General features: G+C 42.1%; 1 protein-coding gene across 3 annotated transcripts; it reads left to right on the top strand.

The window, feature by feature from the left end:
* The first annotated feature begins 1,109 nt into the window (after positions 1-1,109).
* Positions 1,110-15,407, top strand: LOC108717727 (potassium voltage-gated channel subfamily G member 3). Of its 3 annotated transcripts, none has more exons than XM_018265027.2 (2): positions 1,110-2,367; positions 11,353-15,407. In XM_018265027.2, the coding sequence occupies exons 1-2, from the start codon at positions 1,757-1,759 to the stop codon at positions 11,996-11,998; spliced, it is 1,257 nt and encodes a 418-aa protein (XP_018120516.1). In that variant the 5' UTR covers positions 1,110-1,756; the 3' UTR covers positions 11,999-15,407. The 3 variants fall into 3 exon arrangements, with proteins under 3 accessions (XP_018120516.1, XP_041420211.1, XP_018120515.1); XM_041564277.1 differs by having other exon boundaries at positions 1,110-2,397; XM_018265026.2 differs by lacking the exon at positions 1,110-2,367 and adding an exon at positions 4,184-6,053.
* Positions 15,408-17,395: the final 1,988 nt, after the last annotated feature.

Raw genomic sequence — 17,395 nt, 5'->3', positions numbered from 1 at the left:
GAGATATTACTGTTTAAAAAGACCCTCTGGTTTTGTAGAATCCAAAGAGATGAATATTTATTACAGGCACCTCAATTGAAGGCAATAAAGAAAGCAGAGTAGATATAATGCCTATTTGTGGTACTGTTCCCTTAATGGGTGGAATGTTGCAAGTTGCACATTTAGACAGAGGCAGACTAAACCCAGCAAGGTTGGGAGTAGGGTTGCCACCTTTGCCAGAGACTAAACTTGAACAGGGGGCGGGCAGATAGCATTGGGGGTGGTACAGTGATGTTGGGGTGGGCATGATGACATCAGAGAAAGGCACAATGATGTCAGTGATGTTATGACGCTGGGGTGGGGTAAGTGCATCACTTAGATGCCAATGGCTCGATTTCTATTCAGTTTTCTGAATGTTTTAGGATCTACTATACAGAAATCGGTTATCAAGAAAGCTCTGAAATACAGAAATGCTAATTTAGAAAAGCAATTGCTTATTATTGATTTATTGGACATTGCTCCTTTTACAACCCAGCTTAACTACGTAGCTTTTTTTTTCTGTAATAAGAAATTAGCTTTACTTGATAATAACTAAGACATGTTAAGTTGAGTATCTTAGTATATAAATGTTTTTATCGGGCAGATTATTGTTTGGGTTTCATAAAGCTGAAAACCGAACAGAAAGTTTGAGACCTGAACAGGCCTTAGAAAAACCGTACTGTTCCGGTCAAAACCGAACAGGTGGCAACGCTAGTTGGGAGACCTAATCACAACAGTCTAGGAACGGGGTCTGTATTTATTGGTGTTAGAGCCTGGGACAAGTGAGACTCTGACCCATTGCACTTCAGCTGTTGTTGGACTACAACTCTCAAAGGTAAAACTGTAAGCACTGATTTCCCTCTCTTCCATCTCCGTCATTTAGCTGGGAAAGGCTGTGCACTGTTCCCTAGTTAGTTGCCATGTGTGACTACTGAACACTGTGCAGCTGGCTCTGTGTATCAATTGGAAGTCAGAAACAACAATAACTGCTCCCTAGGAGAGCACCTCTTAGGTTTCTCAGCTACCAGATTCCCTCCCCACCTCCCTTCTCTACTCCCCTCCCTCCTCTGCCTCTACCTCCTCCTCCCTGACTGTTCCTCTGGTGGAGTAAAGTTCAGCAGACACCGGAATGAGCTGTGGAGTTGAAAGAGAGGGGAAATCTCCCCCTATCTGGTTATCATAGGAGTTCCCCTTGGAAGCAGAAAGTGTTCTAGGTGCTGGATGCATGCATCTGATTGGCTGCAGACTTAGGATATTTAAGCTTCTGGGCAGAAAGTAGAAAAAGGTGACTGGAGGCAGAGATTTTGGAGAACCCTACACAACCTGGTAGGACCTGAACTTTTGCCTGGACTGTTTTTATTACTATTTCCTTTCCCACACCAGCCATGTTCTGCTTGAGGTGCCTCTCCGTGGATCTATCAGGAGGTGGGATTTTGTTGGAGTTTGGAGATGGAAGGGGTTAACACATTATAGAGAAAACCTTATTGTTTTAACATTTGGGTAGGAGTGTTGCTGGACATGAGGGATGGAAGAGGATCTTAAACATTAAGCTTCCCTTTCAATGTTGGTAGGGGAACTGCTGGAACTTGGTGTGTGGAAAAGGGTATTTGACATTGAAGGTGGAAGCCTCTCTGCTATGGAAAGTAGTCAAACTTTAAAGTGAAACCTCTCAAGGGGCTCTATATTCAGGGGTGCCATTGGTGGTCCTGAAAGACAGCGACCACAGCTGCACCCAACTATGAACTTCTCCAGGGATTCCTTCACACTGAACGTCGGGGGCGTCAGGTATTCTTTCTCGCAAGAGGTGATTAAGGATTTCCCCCTCCGCAGGGTGAGCAAGCTGCATGGCTGTTCCTCGGAGCAGGACGTGCTGGAGGTGTGTGATGACTACGACCAGGAGAGGAACGAGTATTTCTTTGACAGGCACTCAGAGGCATTTGGCTTCATCCTGATGTATGTGAAGTATGGGAAGCTGCGATTTGTGCCGCAGATGTGTGAACTCTCCTTCTACAACGAGATGATCTACTGGGGGTTAGAACGTTCTCAGCTGGAGTACTGCTGCCAGCGGCGCCTGGATGAGCGCATGTCGGACACCTACACCTACATGTCGGATGAGAGCAAGCCAGACGAGAGTTGTAACCTGAATGATGAGCAGCAGCATCAGGAACCTGAGGAGAAGAAGTGGCTGGAGCGCATGAGGATGACTTTTGAGGAGCCCACCTCCTCCCTGGCAGCTCAGATCCTGGCTGTGGTTTCCATCATCTTTGTGATTGTGTCCATGGTGGTCCTGTTTGCCAGCACCCTGCCCGACTGGAAGACCGCAGAGAATCGCAGTGTAGAGGAGCACAGGTATACAGCCAGTCTGTGGGAACCTTCGGGGTATGAGCTGTCCTTCTAACTTCTATCTGTGTCTGTCTGTCTAAGTCTTTCTCAGATGTACTGTCCTCTGGCTGCCAGTGGGATGGGGTGCTGTGCTTTTTAAAAAACAAATAAATAAATAATACATGTATGTTTTGAAAGTGCTCAGAGGACCATTACCTAGTTACCTACTACGTTATGAAAGAAGGGTGTATGTCTCCTTAAAGGCTCACTTTGTAAATCCACTTACAAAACCATTGTTTTAATATTATATTTACTTTCTTTTCCTAATGGGTTTTGTTAAAATATATTAACCACCTTGTACCAAACAAGGAGTTTTGTTTATCTGCATAGTCATGTTCACAGGTTGCCATACTACAGATTAATCTGGCAGTTAGGCAAGCTTCAGTGCAGCCCTCTAGTGAACAAACTGTCAGGAGACTGAAAAGAATTTCACTTGGATTTAAAGAGATACTGACTGGCTGCAAGAGGAGGGAACTGTTTAAATAAAATGCCCATCATACATTTACCTGAGCACTTGCAAACATGCAGCATCATTTTATGAGAGAGGGAGATTTCTATTTAATCAGACTCGTCTCGTAGAGCCCAAACTCATCAATATTTATTCCAGGCACCTCAATTGGATGCAATAGAGCTGGCAGGGGTGTTGTTTAGGAAGTGGGTGCAACATGAGCTGCTGAAAGGAAACACAGAAAGAAAACATATGACAATGAAAACAAAAACCAGGAATTCAGCATTAGGGATGTCGCGGACTGTTCGCCCGCGAACTAATTCGCGCGAACATCGACTATTCGCGTTCGGCGAATGTTCGCGAACGTCGCGCGACGTTCGCCAATTTGGGTTCGCCTTAGCTGGCGCTTATTTTTGCCCTCTCACCCCAGACCAGCAGATACATGGCAGCCAATCAGGAAGCTCTCCCTCCTGGACCACCCCCACACCCCCTGGACCACTCCCCTTCCATATATAAACTGAAGCCCTGCAGCGTTTTTTCATTCTGCCTGTGTGTGCTTGGAAGAGCTAGTGTAGGGAGAGAGCTGTTAGTGATTTGAGGGACAGTTGCTAGTAACTTTGCTGGCTAGTAATCTACTTGATACTGCTCTGTATTGTAGGGACAGAACTCTGCAGGGATTTGAGGGACATTTTAGGTTAGGTAGCTTTGCTGGCTAGTAATCTACCTTCTACTGCAGTGCTCTGTATGTAGCTGCTGTGGGCAGCTGTCCTGCTGCTGATCTCTCATCTGCATCTGTTCTTCAAACAACTGCCACCTAGCTGTCTAAATATCAATAATAATACCGTCTCCAGAAACACCACCCGAGTGACGTTTTTCAAGCAGCAATAATATATTCCGTATCCAACGGCTGTAGTGTATACGTTGACCTTGCAGGCATTATTTGCCCAGTCTTTAACCAAGTGCCACCTAGCTGTGTGAGCTTTTTCACATTCCGTGTCCAGAAACATCACCTGAGTGACGTAGTGTGATTTCTGCCCTTTACAGCACAAAACGCAGCGCTGTGTCAACAATGGATTTTTCAGATACATTTTTGCCCTTGATCCCCCTCTGGCATGCCACTGTCCAGGTCGTTGCACCCTTTAAACAACTTTAAAATCATTTTTCTGGCCAGAAATGTCTTTTCTAGCTTTTAAAATTCGCCTTCCCATTGAAGTCTATGGGGTTCGCGACGTTCGCGAACTATTCGCATGTTTTGTCGCAAGTTCGCGAATATGTTCGCGAACATTTTTTCCGCCGTTCGCTACATCCCTATTCAGCATCGAATAAATCATATTACATGTAGAGAATAGAAATAATGCCTATTTGTGGGACTGTTCTTAAATGGTCAGCATGTTGCAAGCTGCACATTTAGACAGAGACAATTAAACATGTGTCTCTCTAGACACTATAAGTTCTATATGGAGACCTACCATGGGTAAGAGACCAAATCACAACAGCCTAGGAATGGGGTATGTGTTTATTGGTGTTAGAGCCTGGGGCGAGTCAGACTGTGACCTATGGCTCCTCAGCTGTTGTTGCACTGCAACTCTCTAACGCTTTACACAGAGCACTGATTTTCCTCTGTTCTGTCCTCGTCATTGAGCCGGGAAGTGTTGCGCACTGTTACCTAGTTAGTTGCCATGTGTGACTACTGAATACTGTGCAGCTGGCTCTGTGTATCAATTAGAAGTCAGAAACAACACTAACTGCTCCCTAGGAGAGCACCTCTGAGGCTTCTCAGCTACCAGACTCCCTCCCCACCTTCCTTCTCTTCTCCCCTCCCTCTCCTGCTTCTACTGCCTCCCCCCTGACTGTTCCTCCTGTGGAGTAAAATTTCAGCAGACACCAGAAAAAGCAGTGGAGTTGAAACAGAGGAGAGATCTCCCCTCGTATCTCTATCTGATTATCACAGGAGTTCCCCTTGGAAATGGGAAGTCGCAGTTTTAGTTGCTGGATGCATGAATCTGATTGGCTGCAGACTTGGGACAATTGAGCTTCTGAGTTGAAATACTGTAAAGAAGAAGGTGGCTGGAGGCAGGGATTTAAGAGGACCTTACCCAACATGGTACAACCTGGACTTATGCTCTGCTTGAGGTGCCTTTCTGTGGATCTATCTAGGGATAAGGTTTTGCTGGAAGGTTTTAAGATTTTAAAGGGAAACTTTTTTTAACATTTGGGCAGGGAAGAAGAGGTATGGAAGAGGGTCTTAAATGTTAAGCTTCCTTTCCATTTTGGGTAGGGGAACTGCTGAAACTTGGGATTGGAAGAAGGTGGAAGCATCTCTAGGTGCTTAGTCTGCTTAGTATAAGGGGTATAAATAAAGGTTGGGTAATGGAAAGGGTATAAAACGGATTTGGGGGAAGGGTCATACAATGGAAGACATGTAAAACTTTAGGGTGAAAGTTCCCTACGTTCATGCAGTTTTAGTCAAGCAATGGAAAGTAGTCAAAATTTAAAGTGAAACCTCTCAAGGGGCTCTATATTCAGGGGTGCCATTGGTGGTGCTAAAAGACAGCGACCCAGCTATGAACTTCTCCAGGGATTCCTTCACACTGAACGTCGGGGGCGTCAGGTATTCTTTCTCGCAAAAGGTGATTAAGGATTTTCCCCTCCACAGGGTGAGCAGGCTGCATGGCTGTTCCTCGGAGCAGGACGTGCTGGAGGTGTGTGATGACTACGACCAGGAGAGGAACGAGTATTTCTTTGACAGGCACTCAGAGGCGTTTGGCTTCATCCTGATGTATGTGAAGTATGGGAAGCTGCGATTTGTGCCGCAGATGTGTGAACTCTCCTTCTACAACGAGATGATCTACTGGGGGTTAGAACGTTCTCAGCTGGAGTACTGCTGCCAGCGGCGCCTGGATGAGCGCATGTCGGACACCTACACCTACATGTCGGATGAGAGCAAGCCAGACGAGAGTTGCAACCTGAATGATGAGCAACAGCATCAGGAACCTGAGGAGAAGAAGTGGCTGGAGCGCATGCGGATGACTTTTGAGGAGCCCACCTCCTCCCTGGCAGCTCAGATCTTGGCTGTGGTTTCCATCATCTTTGTGATTGTGTCCATGGTGGTCCTGTTTGCCAGCACCCTGCCCGACTGGAAGACCGCAGAGAATCACAGTGTAGAGGAGCACAGGCATAAAGCCAGTCTGTGGGAACCTTCAGGGTATGAGCTGTCATTCTATCTCTGTCTTAGTCTTTCTCAGATATACTGTCCTCTGGCTTTTGTAGCTCCTCATGTAGCTTTTGAAATGCTGTGCCCTGTGCCCAGACTCTTGATAAAAGGAAAGGTGTTCTTTTTTATATATGGAACTAATCAGAACCTGCTTGATATGTGCATTACTTCCAGAAGTGTAAGGGTAAGACTAGAGTCGGATTGAGGTCATGGGTTGGGTTGTGAATAAGGCAGTTGAGGGTCAGGTAGATGGTCCAAGTGGGTAAAATTGTGGGTTACGGGCCTGGGTCAGGTTTCAAAAATTGGACCTGTGCAGTACTCTATCATCTGTGTAACACAATAATGTTTGCTGCTTGTTCCTAGGCAGTATAAGAATGGCTGTGTATATTTATTTTATATGGCAGTGTTGGTACAGGTATGGGATCTGTTATCTGGAGACCCGTTATCCAGAAAGCTCCGATATACAGAAAGGCTGTCTCCGACAAGCTCCATTATAATCAAATAATCCACATTTGTAAAAATGATTTCCTTTTTCTCTGTAATAATAAAACAGTAGCTTGTACTTGATCTCAACTAAGATATAATTAACCCTTATTGGAAGCAAAACCAGCCTAGTGGGTTAATTTAGTGTTTATATGATTTTCTAGTAGACTTAAGGTATAAAGATCCAAATTACAGAAAGATCTGTTATCTGGGAAACCCCGGGTACCGAACATTCTGGATAACAGGTCCTGTACCTGTATACACAGCACTGCACATAGAGCAGAGGGAGAGCAATGCAGTAATAGGATATAATGAAATACAACAAAACACAGCACAAAACAATTCCAGGTTACTTGCTAAAGGTTAAGAGACAAGGGAATGAGGCCCCTGCCCCATTGAGCTTCCAATCTGCAGTGTAAGTATATGATGTACGTATATGCATATATAAAGATATGGGAGCCATTATTCAGAAACCCGTTATCCAGAATGCTCTGAATTACTGGATGACTGTTTTTCGTTGACTCCATTTTAATCAAATAATTCCAATTTTTGAAAAAACTATTTCCTTTTCCTGTGTAATAATAAAACAGTAGCTTGTACTTGATCCCAACTAAGATATAATTAATGTTTATTGGAGGCAAAACCAGCCTATTGGGTTTAATAGTTGTTTGAATTATTTTTTAGTAGACTTAAGATATAGAGATCCAAATTACGGAAAGACCCCTTATTCAGAAAAACTCAGGTCCAGAAGATTCTGGATAACAGGTCCCATACCTGTACCTTGTATTTGTACCTTGTATTTGATCCCAACTAAGATTAATCCTTATTGGAAGTAAAACCAGTCTGTTGGGTTTATTTAATGCTTATGTGATTTTCTAGTAGACTGAAGAAATAGAGATCCAAATTATGGAAATACCCCTTAGCCTGAGCATTCTGGATAACAGGTCCCATACCTGTACATGTATGCTGTGGGTGTGTATGTGTATAAATGCAGGTATTGTATATAAGAATATATAAATATTCAGGGAACACTAGTCTATAAGGCACTGATACACAGATTGATAAACTAGTGCTAATTTATTTATGGGAGCTGCACTGCTTGGGTAGTAGAAGACCAGGGACTAGGGGAATATATATATATATATATTCCCCTAGTCCCTGGTCTTCTACTATATATATATATATATATATATATATATATATATATATATATATATATATATATATATATAAGCAGTGGCGTAACTAGATGTTACTTGGCCCTACAGCAAATTGATTTTAGGGCTCCCAACATATCCAGAGGTTGTCCTGTTTTACCAGTATATGTTGAAATTACTTATTAATTATGGCCTCATGGGCCCCCTATACCTCCTGGGCCCTCCTGCAGCTGCAGGGTCTGCTTCCTCTTTAGTTACACCCCTGTATGGAAGTGTTTATTTGTATTTACAGTTACAGATTTACAGACTTTAAATAACACACGTGCAGCCGGCAGGCCACGTTCTCAAAGCCCCAAAGTGTTTCTGTCTTTGATCCATTCAGATTCAGTCATTCTCTATGGTACATTTGGTTGGCTGCCTCTTCTCACAATAGTTTCCCTCTGCAGACACCTAGCCGTATCAGTTAACCTCTTGCTGTCCTCTCCGTGCTTCAATGCTAAGTATTTGTCTCCCTCGCTATCCGCTGGTCAGGAATCACGGAGCTGCCGTGAATGGAAACTAAAAAATACAGTTTTGCCTAATGAGAGAAAATGTGACTGTAGGCGATTTCGGCCCCTTGCTATTGTCTCCACTGCTGGTTATGACTATTGAAACAATGTAGCATGAGCTGATCTTACAAAGGTGTTGCTTTACAGCATCCCAAACAGCCCATAATGACATTTCTCTTATCTGTTAATCCCCTGTATTTAACTGTAGACAATGGCATCACTAGAGGTTACTGCACTGCACCTCAAATACTTTTTAACTTTGGGAATAAGGGAATGTACCTCCAGTTCACCCACCTCCCAGTAGCTACAGGGTCTGTCTTCTTTATAGTTGTGCCTTTGACTGTACGGAAATGTATATCCTTCAGCCCAACTGTCTGCTCCTAATGGATTATTATCTATTTCTGAAACCTTTCATGGATTTTAAGTAGGGATGCACCGAATCCAATATTTTGGATTTGGCCGAACCCCAGAATCCTTCGCGAAAGATTCGGCCGAATATCGAACCGAATCCAAATCATAATTTGCATATGCAAATTAGGTTTGGGAGGGGGAAATTTTTTTTACTTTTGTGACAAAAAGTTATGCAATCTCCCTTCCCGCCCTTATTTGCATATGCAAATTAGGATTTGTATTCGGTTCGGCCAGGCAGAAGGATTCGGACGAATCCTGCTGAAAAAGGCAGAATCCTGGCCGAATCCCGAACAGAATCCTGGATTCGGTGCATCCCTAATTTTAAGCTCTTTGATTTATTCAGGAAGGGAGAGAGGAGGCAAAATACCAGACAGAAGCCCCATGTTAAAGCTTTTCCTCATTTTTGCCTTGTCACAGCTTTTTGTCTGCAGGGAGATGATGTGTAAAGTGTGTGTAGCACCCAGCATGTGTCAGGATTGCTTTAACCCCTTCCTCCCCCTAGTCAATCCTATTCTTTTTCAGTTTCTCTTCATGGCATTATGTGTTTTACATCCCTTTAACTGCATGGCTAATTAGCAATTCATTTAGCAACTTTTCAACTACCCTTGAATTTTATTTTTTATAATTTTTTAATTATTTGCCTTCTTCTGACTCTTTCCAGCTTTCAAATGGGGAGTGTGGTCACTGACCCCATCTGAAAACAAATGTTCTGTAAGGCTACACATGTATTGTTATTGCTACTTTTAATTGTTCATCTTTCTATTCAGGCCTCTCCTATTCATATTCCAGCCTCCTATTCAAATTAATGCATGGTTGCTATGTTAATTTGGACCCTAGCAACTAGATGGCTGAAATTGCAAACTGGAGAGCTGCTGAATAAAATGCAAAAACAACAAATTATAAAAAAATGAAAACACAATTGCAAATTGTCTCAGAATCCCTCTCTCTAATTCATACTAAAAGTTCATTTAAAGGTAAACAACCCGTTTGAAGGGGTGAGGTGACAAACCTGTAATATGTCATACAAAGTGAAAGCTGGTACAGGTCTAGTCATCTACAGTAACCAATCAGCAGATACCATTTACTGGTAACTTGGGACGCCTGGAAAAATCCCGGTGGGCCCCAGCCCTTGTGGGGCCCGCCGGCCCAGACCCCCTCTGTTTCTGACCTCCGGCCTGGTCCGCCCGATTTCCCTGCCCACTCTGTCTGCTTGCCCAGCCCACTCCACCCACTTACCCCGACAACTTGCCCTGCTCCGAGACGGGAGAGGGCAGAGGGTGGTTTGCTGGGGAGGGAAGACTGGGGAGGGGGGCCCTTTGGGGGTTGTGTGGGCCCTGACCCCCCCCCCCAGTCTGACCCTGTACAGTAACCAACTCAAGCCACTGCAGTTTTATATAAACCTGAACTTAACAAAATGGAAAAGAATGGGGAAAAGATTAGAGAAGGTCAGAGCAAGGCCCATAAAATGTAAGAAGTACCAATACTTCAAATAGATAATCTTTAGTCATATCACTGCTTTAAAGTCTATCTACCAAACCGCCCAGGCTCCCTTTTTCTATGCTTGTGACATCACAATATATTATGCAGAGCATAGACAGTGATCACACTTATAAGATGAGAGCTGGATGTGCCAACAGAGATACCTACAAGAAAGCTTATTTACTCTCATCTGCACCCCTTTTCCTTGCACGTGCCTATCAATGTGCCCATTGCACGCAAATGTTTGTTCCTGCTCCTGGTTCGTGCTTCATCTATAGGTGCTTAATATTTTGCTAGTTGAATTGCATGCAATTGAAGGGCATGGATGCATTGTGCACGTCTTGTGTATGTTGCTTCCTTTCTTGCATGTGCCCAGCGTTGTGTCTTTTGCACTCAATGGCCTAACCAGCTCAAATTTCATATGCTGTCAATATTTTGCCAGTTTATTGACATGCAAGTGAAGGACATGAAAGTATCATCCACTATTGTGTGTCTATCGCCCCCTTTTTGTGCATGTATCCATTCAAGTGACCACTGCATGCTACTGGTTGCAGCAGGCACAATTATGCTGGAATTCTTGGAAGGCATGTTTCGTTATTGTGGAATTGTGATGATTTGCTTGCACGTTGCACTGCTTCAACAGATAAGCCCTACACTTCTCTCCAACCACATTGCTGATCTTAATCATGTTTTCAAAGTGTCTCAAAATAAAGCAGTAACTAACAGATAATTACCTATTAGACTGATCTTTGTATGCAGATTCCCCTGTGAGTCCCTCTGACTTGGATGGATTCAGTTCTAAAGCCAGCTTTGGTTACTAGTACCCTGGCCTCGAGGGCACATCCACCTGTTTGGCTCTAAGAGCAGTTCTTTGTTTTTCTGTGCTGTGGAGCTATATCTCTATGCTCTCCCACCGGTAACTCCCTTTCACTCCCATACTCATATGTTCTCCTACATTCCCGAGTCTATAAAATATTGTGATTCCTTTGTGATGGGTTCTGACTCTTTGTGAGTTCAGAATACATGGAGCTTGTGTCAAATAAACTTTGTCTTTCAGATCTCGGTAAATGAATTTCCCAGACACTTCCATAATTATGTACATAAACACACATTGACATTATCACACAGCAACTCAGCAAATGCATGGACAGAATCTCTTATTAAGATCTTCATCATAAATATTCCATTAAATAACATGGTTTCTTTCGACAGGATAATTGAAGCAATCTGTATCGGGTGGTTCACTGCCGAATGCATAGTGCGCTTCATCGTCTCCAAGGATAAGTGTGAATTTGTGAAGAGACCCTTGAACATCATTGACTTGTTGGCCATAACGCCTTACTATGTCTCCGTGTTCATGACTATCTTTACAGGGGAAAATCCACAGCTGCAGAGAGCCGGGGTCACACTGAGAGTTCTGAGAATGATGAGAATATTCTGGGTAATTAAGCTCGCTAGGCACTTTATTGGCCTTCAGACCCTTGGCTTGACTTTGAAACGTTGTTACAGGGAGATGGTCATGCTGCTGGTCTTCATTTGTGTCGCCATGGCCATCTTTGGTGCCCTTTCCCAGCTCCTTGAACACGGCTTGGACCTTGAGGCCAAGAACGAGGATTATTCCAGTATCCCTGCAGCCTGCTGGTGGGTGATAATTTCCATGACCACAGTTGGGTACGGTGATATGTACCCTATCTCTGTCCCCGGTAGAATACTGGGGGGAGTGTGTGTGGTCAGTGGTATTGTTTTACTCGCGTTGCCTATAACGTTCATCTATCACAGCTTCGTGCAATGCTATCATGAGCTGAAATTTAAATCTGCTAGGTATGGAAGGAGCTTATCAAATGAATTCCTAAACTGATTTTGCCGGTCATCATTAACTACAAAACCTGCTGGCTTCATGCAACTGCCATCTCACTGCACCTTGGCAGCAACCTCCTTAGGATTTTGAAGTTTCTCTTTTAATTGAAGAACATAGCCAAGTGTTATTGCTAATAGAAAAGCTGGCCTTTGGGTTCTTCAAACTGTGGGGGACAGGGGAGCGACATGGACGTAGCCAACATTCCTGTAACCTGGCAGTTATTCCATACTGTATCACTGTATGGGGGCATAAACTGAATGGGGGAGTATTATTCTTAAGAAGCATTCCAAATGCAGGGGGGCAAAGTGCAATATTTAACACAGTGGGTCGTTTTCCAGGTATTTTTGGAGGCAATGCCAAGGATCTGTGGGAATAACTATATACACATCAAGACATTGACGTTTTAGCAGTTCTGTTACAAGTACTAACTATATAATTATAATAAAATGCAAGGAATGGCTACATATTTTATAAAATATAAAGCAAAAGTTATATTATTTTAGTTACAGCAGTTCCCAAGCAGGTGGCACCTTCCAGTCCTCCGCGATCGTTGTGTGCGTTTATAGATGACAAATGAACCAGACTGAAAAAAAATGAATTATATCTAAAGTCAAACTGTGTTATAAACTACTTGCTTGTTATATATCTGGGCCTTTTGTAAGTACAAAATATATTTTCCTTAGAATTTACCTTTATGTGATATGTATTTTCTCACTAAAATAACAATTAAATAAAATATATTAAATATGATTTGCCTTTTTTGAGGAAAGAGAAAGAATTTGGACTTTTTTGGCTCTTGGAGACGGTTTGGGATTCTAGATATGGAATACGATTCCTGTGCACAGTAGTGTGTAGATAAGGCATTAATGCCACAAGAGATTTTTATACCAAGAGTTTCACTGGGGATCTTTGCCATCAACCATTAAAGGGCAAAAAAAATCTAGAGTAAACTGAGATTATGAGTAACTGCAGCACTTGTGTATGTGTCTGCTTGTAGAGCAGCATAATCTGTACTTATCCCTCTAGTCAGCTGGTATGGGTGAATATACTTATCTTCCATTAACTTTATATTGAAAGGGAGGCAGCTTAGACATTTTTGCCTATTTCTTATTAATATATGAGCCAGTTTATCAAACAATATCTGCTATTGGCCTGAAGCAGAGCAGTGGTAGCTCCTACCAGTTTTGTTCTGAATTATACTTGATTTTCACCCTAATCAGCCAACAGGTTGCCCCTCCTCTGTACATCTTTGGGCTTCCCTGGAGGACCAGTCTTAGGAACCACTGTTTTATTGTGCGATAGAGTCCCTTTCTCTAAAAAAAAGGGTTTTAAGTTTTGTCAGGGTTCCTACATCAGGAGGAGAGCACAGGGGAGGAGGCTGAGTTAGAAGGAACGACACGTATTTGATGGAGCAACAATATCAGTGGGGGCCGGCCAATTATCTTTGAACCTAAACCAAGCTGTGTTATAAGAAATATAATGCTTAGTATTTTCCTAGATTTATTGATTCATTCTTTTACTATAGAGCAGTGGTTTTCAGACCTTTTGGAAACAAGTATCCCTTTTTGGTCCAACATTTGACCAGGGAGCCCCTGATAGCAAACTTAAGTCAAAGAAATGTGAAAAGAGTATCTAGAACATCAAAATTTTCAGTTGGAAGCCCATGTCTATTCATTTGGGCTCCCCAAATAGAAACCCTTGTCATAGAGATTTAGAGGTGTTTTGCCAGCTGTTTTCCCAGTTTAGAAGTGGCACCTGGCATACTGGCCCTTGAAAGTCAGCCTCATATATTTTGCCATCTTTGGCATGTAAGCACCACATACACTGTGTCATGCACAAACAGGCTAATTAAATTTATCATTCTTTTTATTTTTGGTTCAGAACCAGAATGCCATAGGAAACCAAAGCAGGGTATTTTAAGAGCCCCGCTTTGATTTCCTATGGAATCACCCGACACAATCACCTGGTGAAGAGTTTTGAGGAGAAACACTGGCTAGCCGCTGGGCAAACATAGCCTTCATGTTTGTCCATAGGCCTCATTTAGATGCACTGGCAATGCAGCAATACAATGTAGCCATACCAGCCTCCCGTTTGACACCCGCAATGACATTGAGAATATCGCCTTCCATGCTGGACAACCCAGAAGACTATCACTGTGGTAGAACATAAGAGTGAGAAAAGGCTCAGCTAACTTCTAATAAAAGATAGGGAACTGTTTTGCTACACTTGAATGAATCCAAAGATGTTTCAATGGTATTCAGTTGGAGTGATATTCAGTACAGGAAAGTATCACAATTTGCTTTTTCTAGACAATCAGAAGAAGACAGATGAGCAGAAGATGTAGGCTAATGTGCCAACCAATCAAAATGGCTTTGTTAATGAATTATACATAGTCACATCGGATCCGATTTGGAATTAACACAGCTACTTTCTTTATATTTTTTTGAAGATCAGCTTGCACATATATTACGGTTGAGCCCTTGAAAATACTTTTGGATGGATTGTACTTGCACAAAAAAAGTAATTTTCAGTGTTCCGGCAGTTCTGTGGGTGTGAAATTCATTTACAATAGTTATGCGATCCTTACGAGAGTTACTCATATTAATGTGTCATTGTCTGCTCGTCCAACGAATAGACACCTATTTCTTACCTTATTACAATCAGTGTAGTATTGCCATTATGGTAAATCCAATCCATGCTCTTCTTTTTAATGGCTGATTATTTTATATTTCAATGGACCATCACCCATCAACAGCAGAAGACTGGTATGAAAGATAAATAAAGGTTATGCAGTAACATAATATTTGCTTTGATTAAAACTTCCTGTTCTAACTATTCTCAACTCTTAGGGCAGAGAAACACATGGGAATTCGGGGAGATTAGTCTCCGGCGACAAATATCCTCTTCTTTGGGGCGACTAATCTCCCGAACTGCCTCCCCTGCCTTTAAGGACGAATACCCCACCAGCTGAGGAGCACAGTTAATCAAGCCAAGGCACTTTATTTTGTTCATGTTTTGAATTATATTTTTATTATATTCTTTCAGTATATGCTGCTTGCGTAATTAGCTTTGTTTAACGTCTATAATACTATTCAATACAGTTAGGACTTATTCTTGAATTGCATACATCAGGTTAATAACTGCCTTACCATGTATATAATATTGTTTGGTATTTGCCAAGCAGTCTTAAGCCATATGGTACTGTTGCGGGGTGCCGGTAGGCACTTCCCAATTGGCTGACAACAAAAGCACATGTTTTGTGCCAGGATAGATGTTTTACTATGGCATAACACTGCTCTGTAGGTTTGAAATATGTTAGTATTTACTGGTGTAGGTAGGTATTGATGTGTATAGGTTGAAACTTTGGAAGTTGAACACTTTTGGTAAAGAAAAAATAAATATCTTTATATTTGGCCTTTATTGGTGTTCCGAGTGTGGTTATTCTTTATATGTCACCCGAGTTACACATTAGTATGAGGAGGCCTCCTGCACAAGAGAAGGTGAACCTCCAGTAGTTCTGGACATTTTGGGAGGAGACACTACAAAGCTGAGCCACAAGAGAAACTCTCTTGCTTGACCAAGGGCTACTGGAGCAAGGAGTTGGTAGCTCCTGGCAGGATGATATAAGAAAAGACAATAAAGACTATAAGGGTAGGCATGTTTTTCATCTGTTAGCTTTGGTAATGGCAAGAGGACTGAATGAGAACTGGTGAGGATGAAGGTTATGACACTTCTTGTGCACTAACGTTAATAGTACTGTACAGTTGGGTGAGCATTAGTTGAGATGGAGAACAAAGCAAATTGAGGGATGGTTTGACATGTATTCAATGGGACTTCAAGGACAAATGCTACTGTGCACATAAGGGAATAGCTTCAAGATAAGACAAAGCTTGCATGCATTTGGAGGCAATGTCATCAGAGGGCAAGGTCACAAAGCTTAAGCTCATAAGTACATCGGCACAAACAGAGGGAGAGCTGAGTGGTGTACTCAAATTAACCACAAACGTACATTGTACACAAGTCAACTGGTATCTACAGAATGAGAAAGAAAAGAGGGAGACTGCCCAGCCAAAACTTTTAAACTTAGGGCATCTAACCCTTTGAACCTTAACTGACCAAGGCATAAAATAAAGTATTTTCTGGACCATGTCCCAAATGGTCAAAAACTATAACATGAAAAAACAATATCGCTGTCAAAGCAGGTTGCAAACTGTGGCTACATTAAAAGAGAAGGAAGTGTAAATCCAAATATTTAGGCACTGCACTGACTGAGGTTCTTCTCAGCGAGCACCACAGAATTTATCACCTTGAAGCATGAACCATGATAATTTGTTTTTGCTTTTTTAAAGTTTCCAAGATGACACCTGTATGCAGTGCAGGTGTGGGACTTAGTATCCAGAATGATCGTGACCTGGGGCTTTTTGGATAATGGATACAGTATTCCTGTAATATGGATCTTCAGACCTTAAATCAAGTAGACAATCATGAAAACATTAAATAAACCCAATGGGCTGGTTTTGTTCGCAATAAGGATTAATTCTATCATATTGGAGCATGTAGAAGCTACTGTTTTATTATTACAGAGAAAAAGGAAATCATTTTTGATTGGATTATTTGGATAAAATTGCGTCTATCAGTAGCCACTTTGTCTATGTAACAGGTTCAGATTCATTCAGCAAGTAGACAGCGCACTCCGAGAGTTAATGGATGCTATGTGCACTCATTTCCATGTAATTAGATCTTTAGCCCAGAGCACAGCTGCATTGTTTAGAAGTCCTCCTCGTTTATTTATTCAACCAGTACTCAACAGTTAATGAGTTTCAGACTACAATAATTATGTGCATTTATTGAAACGAATCACCTCGGGCCTGTTTATACTCGGTTATTCATCAAAATGAGGACTATCAATATTCCATTCGCTGTATTTGTACAATTTTAGCGAATGTATTATTTGTCCATATACATTTCTTAGAACTTAATTATTTTAGCATATACATCTTGCGCATTATTAACAATATGCTAATTCCAAGACCAATCTACACAATGACTGTCTCCGACACTGCAGCTTATGAACATTTGCCACTGCGGATGTTATGAATGCTGTTTAGTCTGGGTGATTATCATTATGTGTGATCCGTTAAGAAGAATTGGTGACATCAGTGGGACTTAATTACCACAAATGAAAACATTTAGCTTTAACTGAAGTAGCACAAATGTATTTATTTACACTTAGCAAATATTTCTTAGCCATAACGTAAATAGGGGGTATAATATAGATGGGTCTCCCAACCCTTTTTACCTGTAAGCGACATTTAAATGTAAAAACAGATGGGGGGGGCAACATCAGATTAAAAATGTACTGGTGATGCCAAATAAGAGCTATGATTGACTATTTGG

Source organism: Xenopus laevis, chromosome 5S (genome assembly GCF_017654675.1).
Source record: "Xenopus laevis strain J_2021 chromosome 5S, Xenopus_laevis_v10.1, whole genome shotgun sequence".
Taxonomy (NCBI): Eukaryota; Metazoa; Chordata; class Amphibia; order Anura; family Pipidae; genus Xenopus; species Xenopus laevis.
Note: the sequence above shows the minus strand (reverse complement) of the source record. Positions and strands in the feature narration are given on the sequence as shown.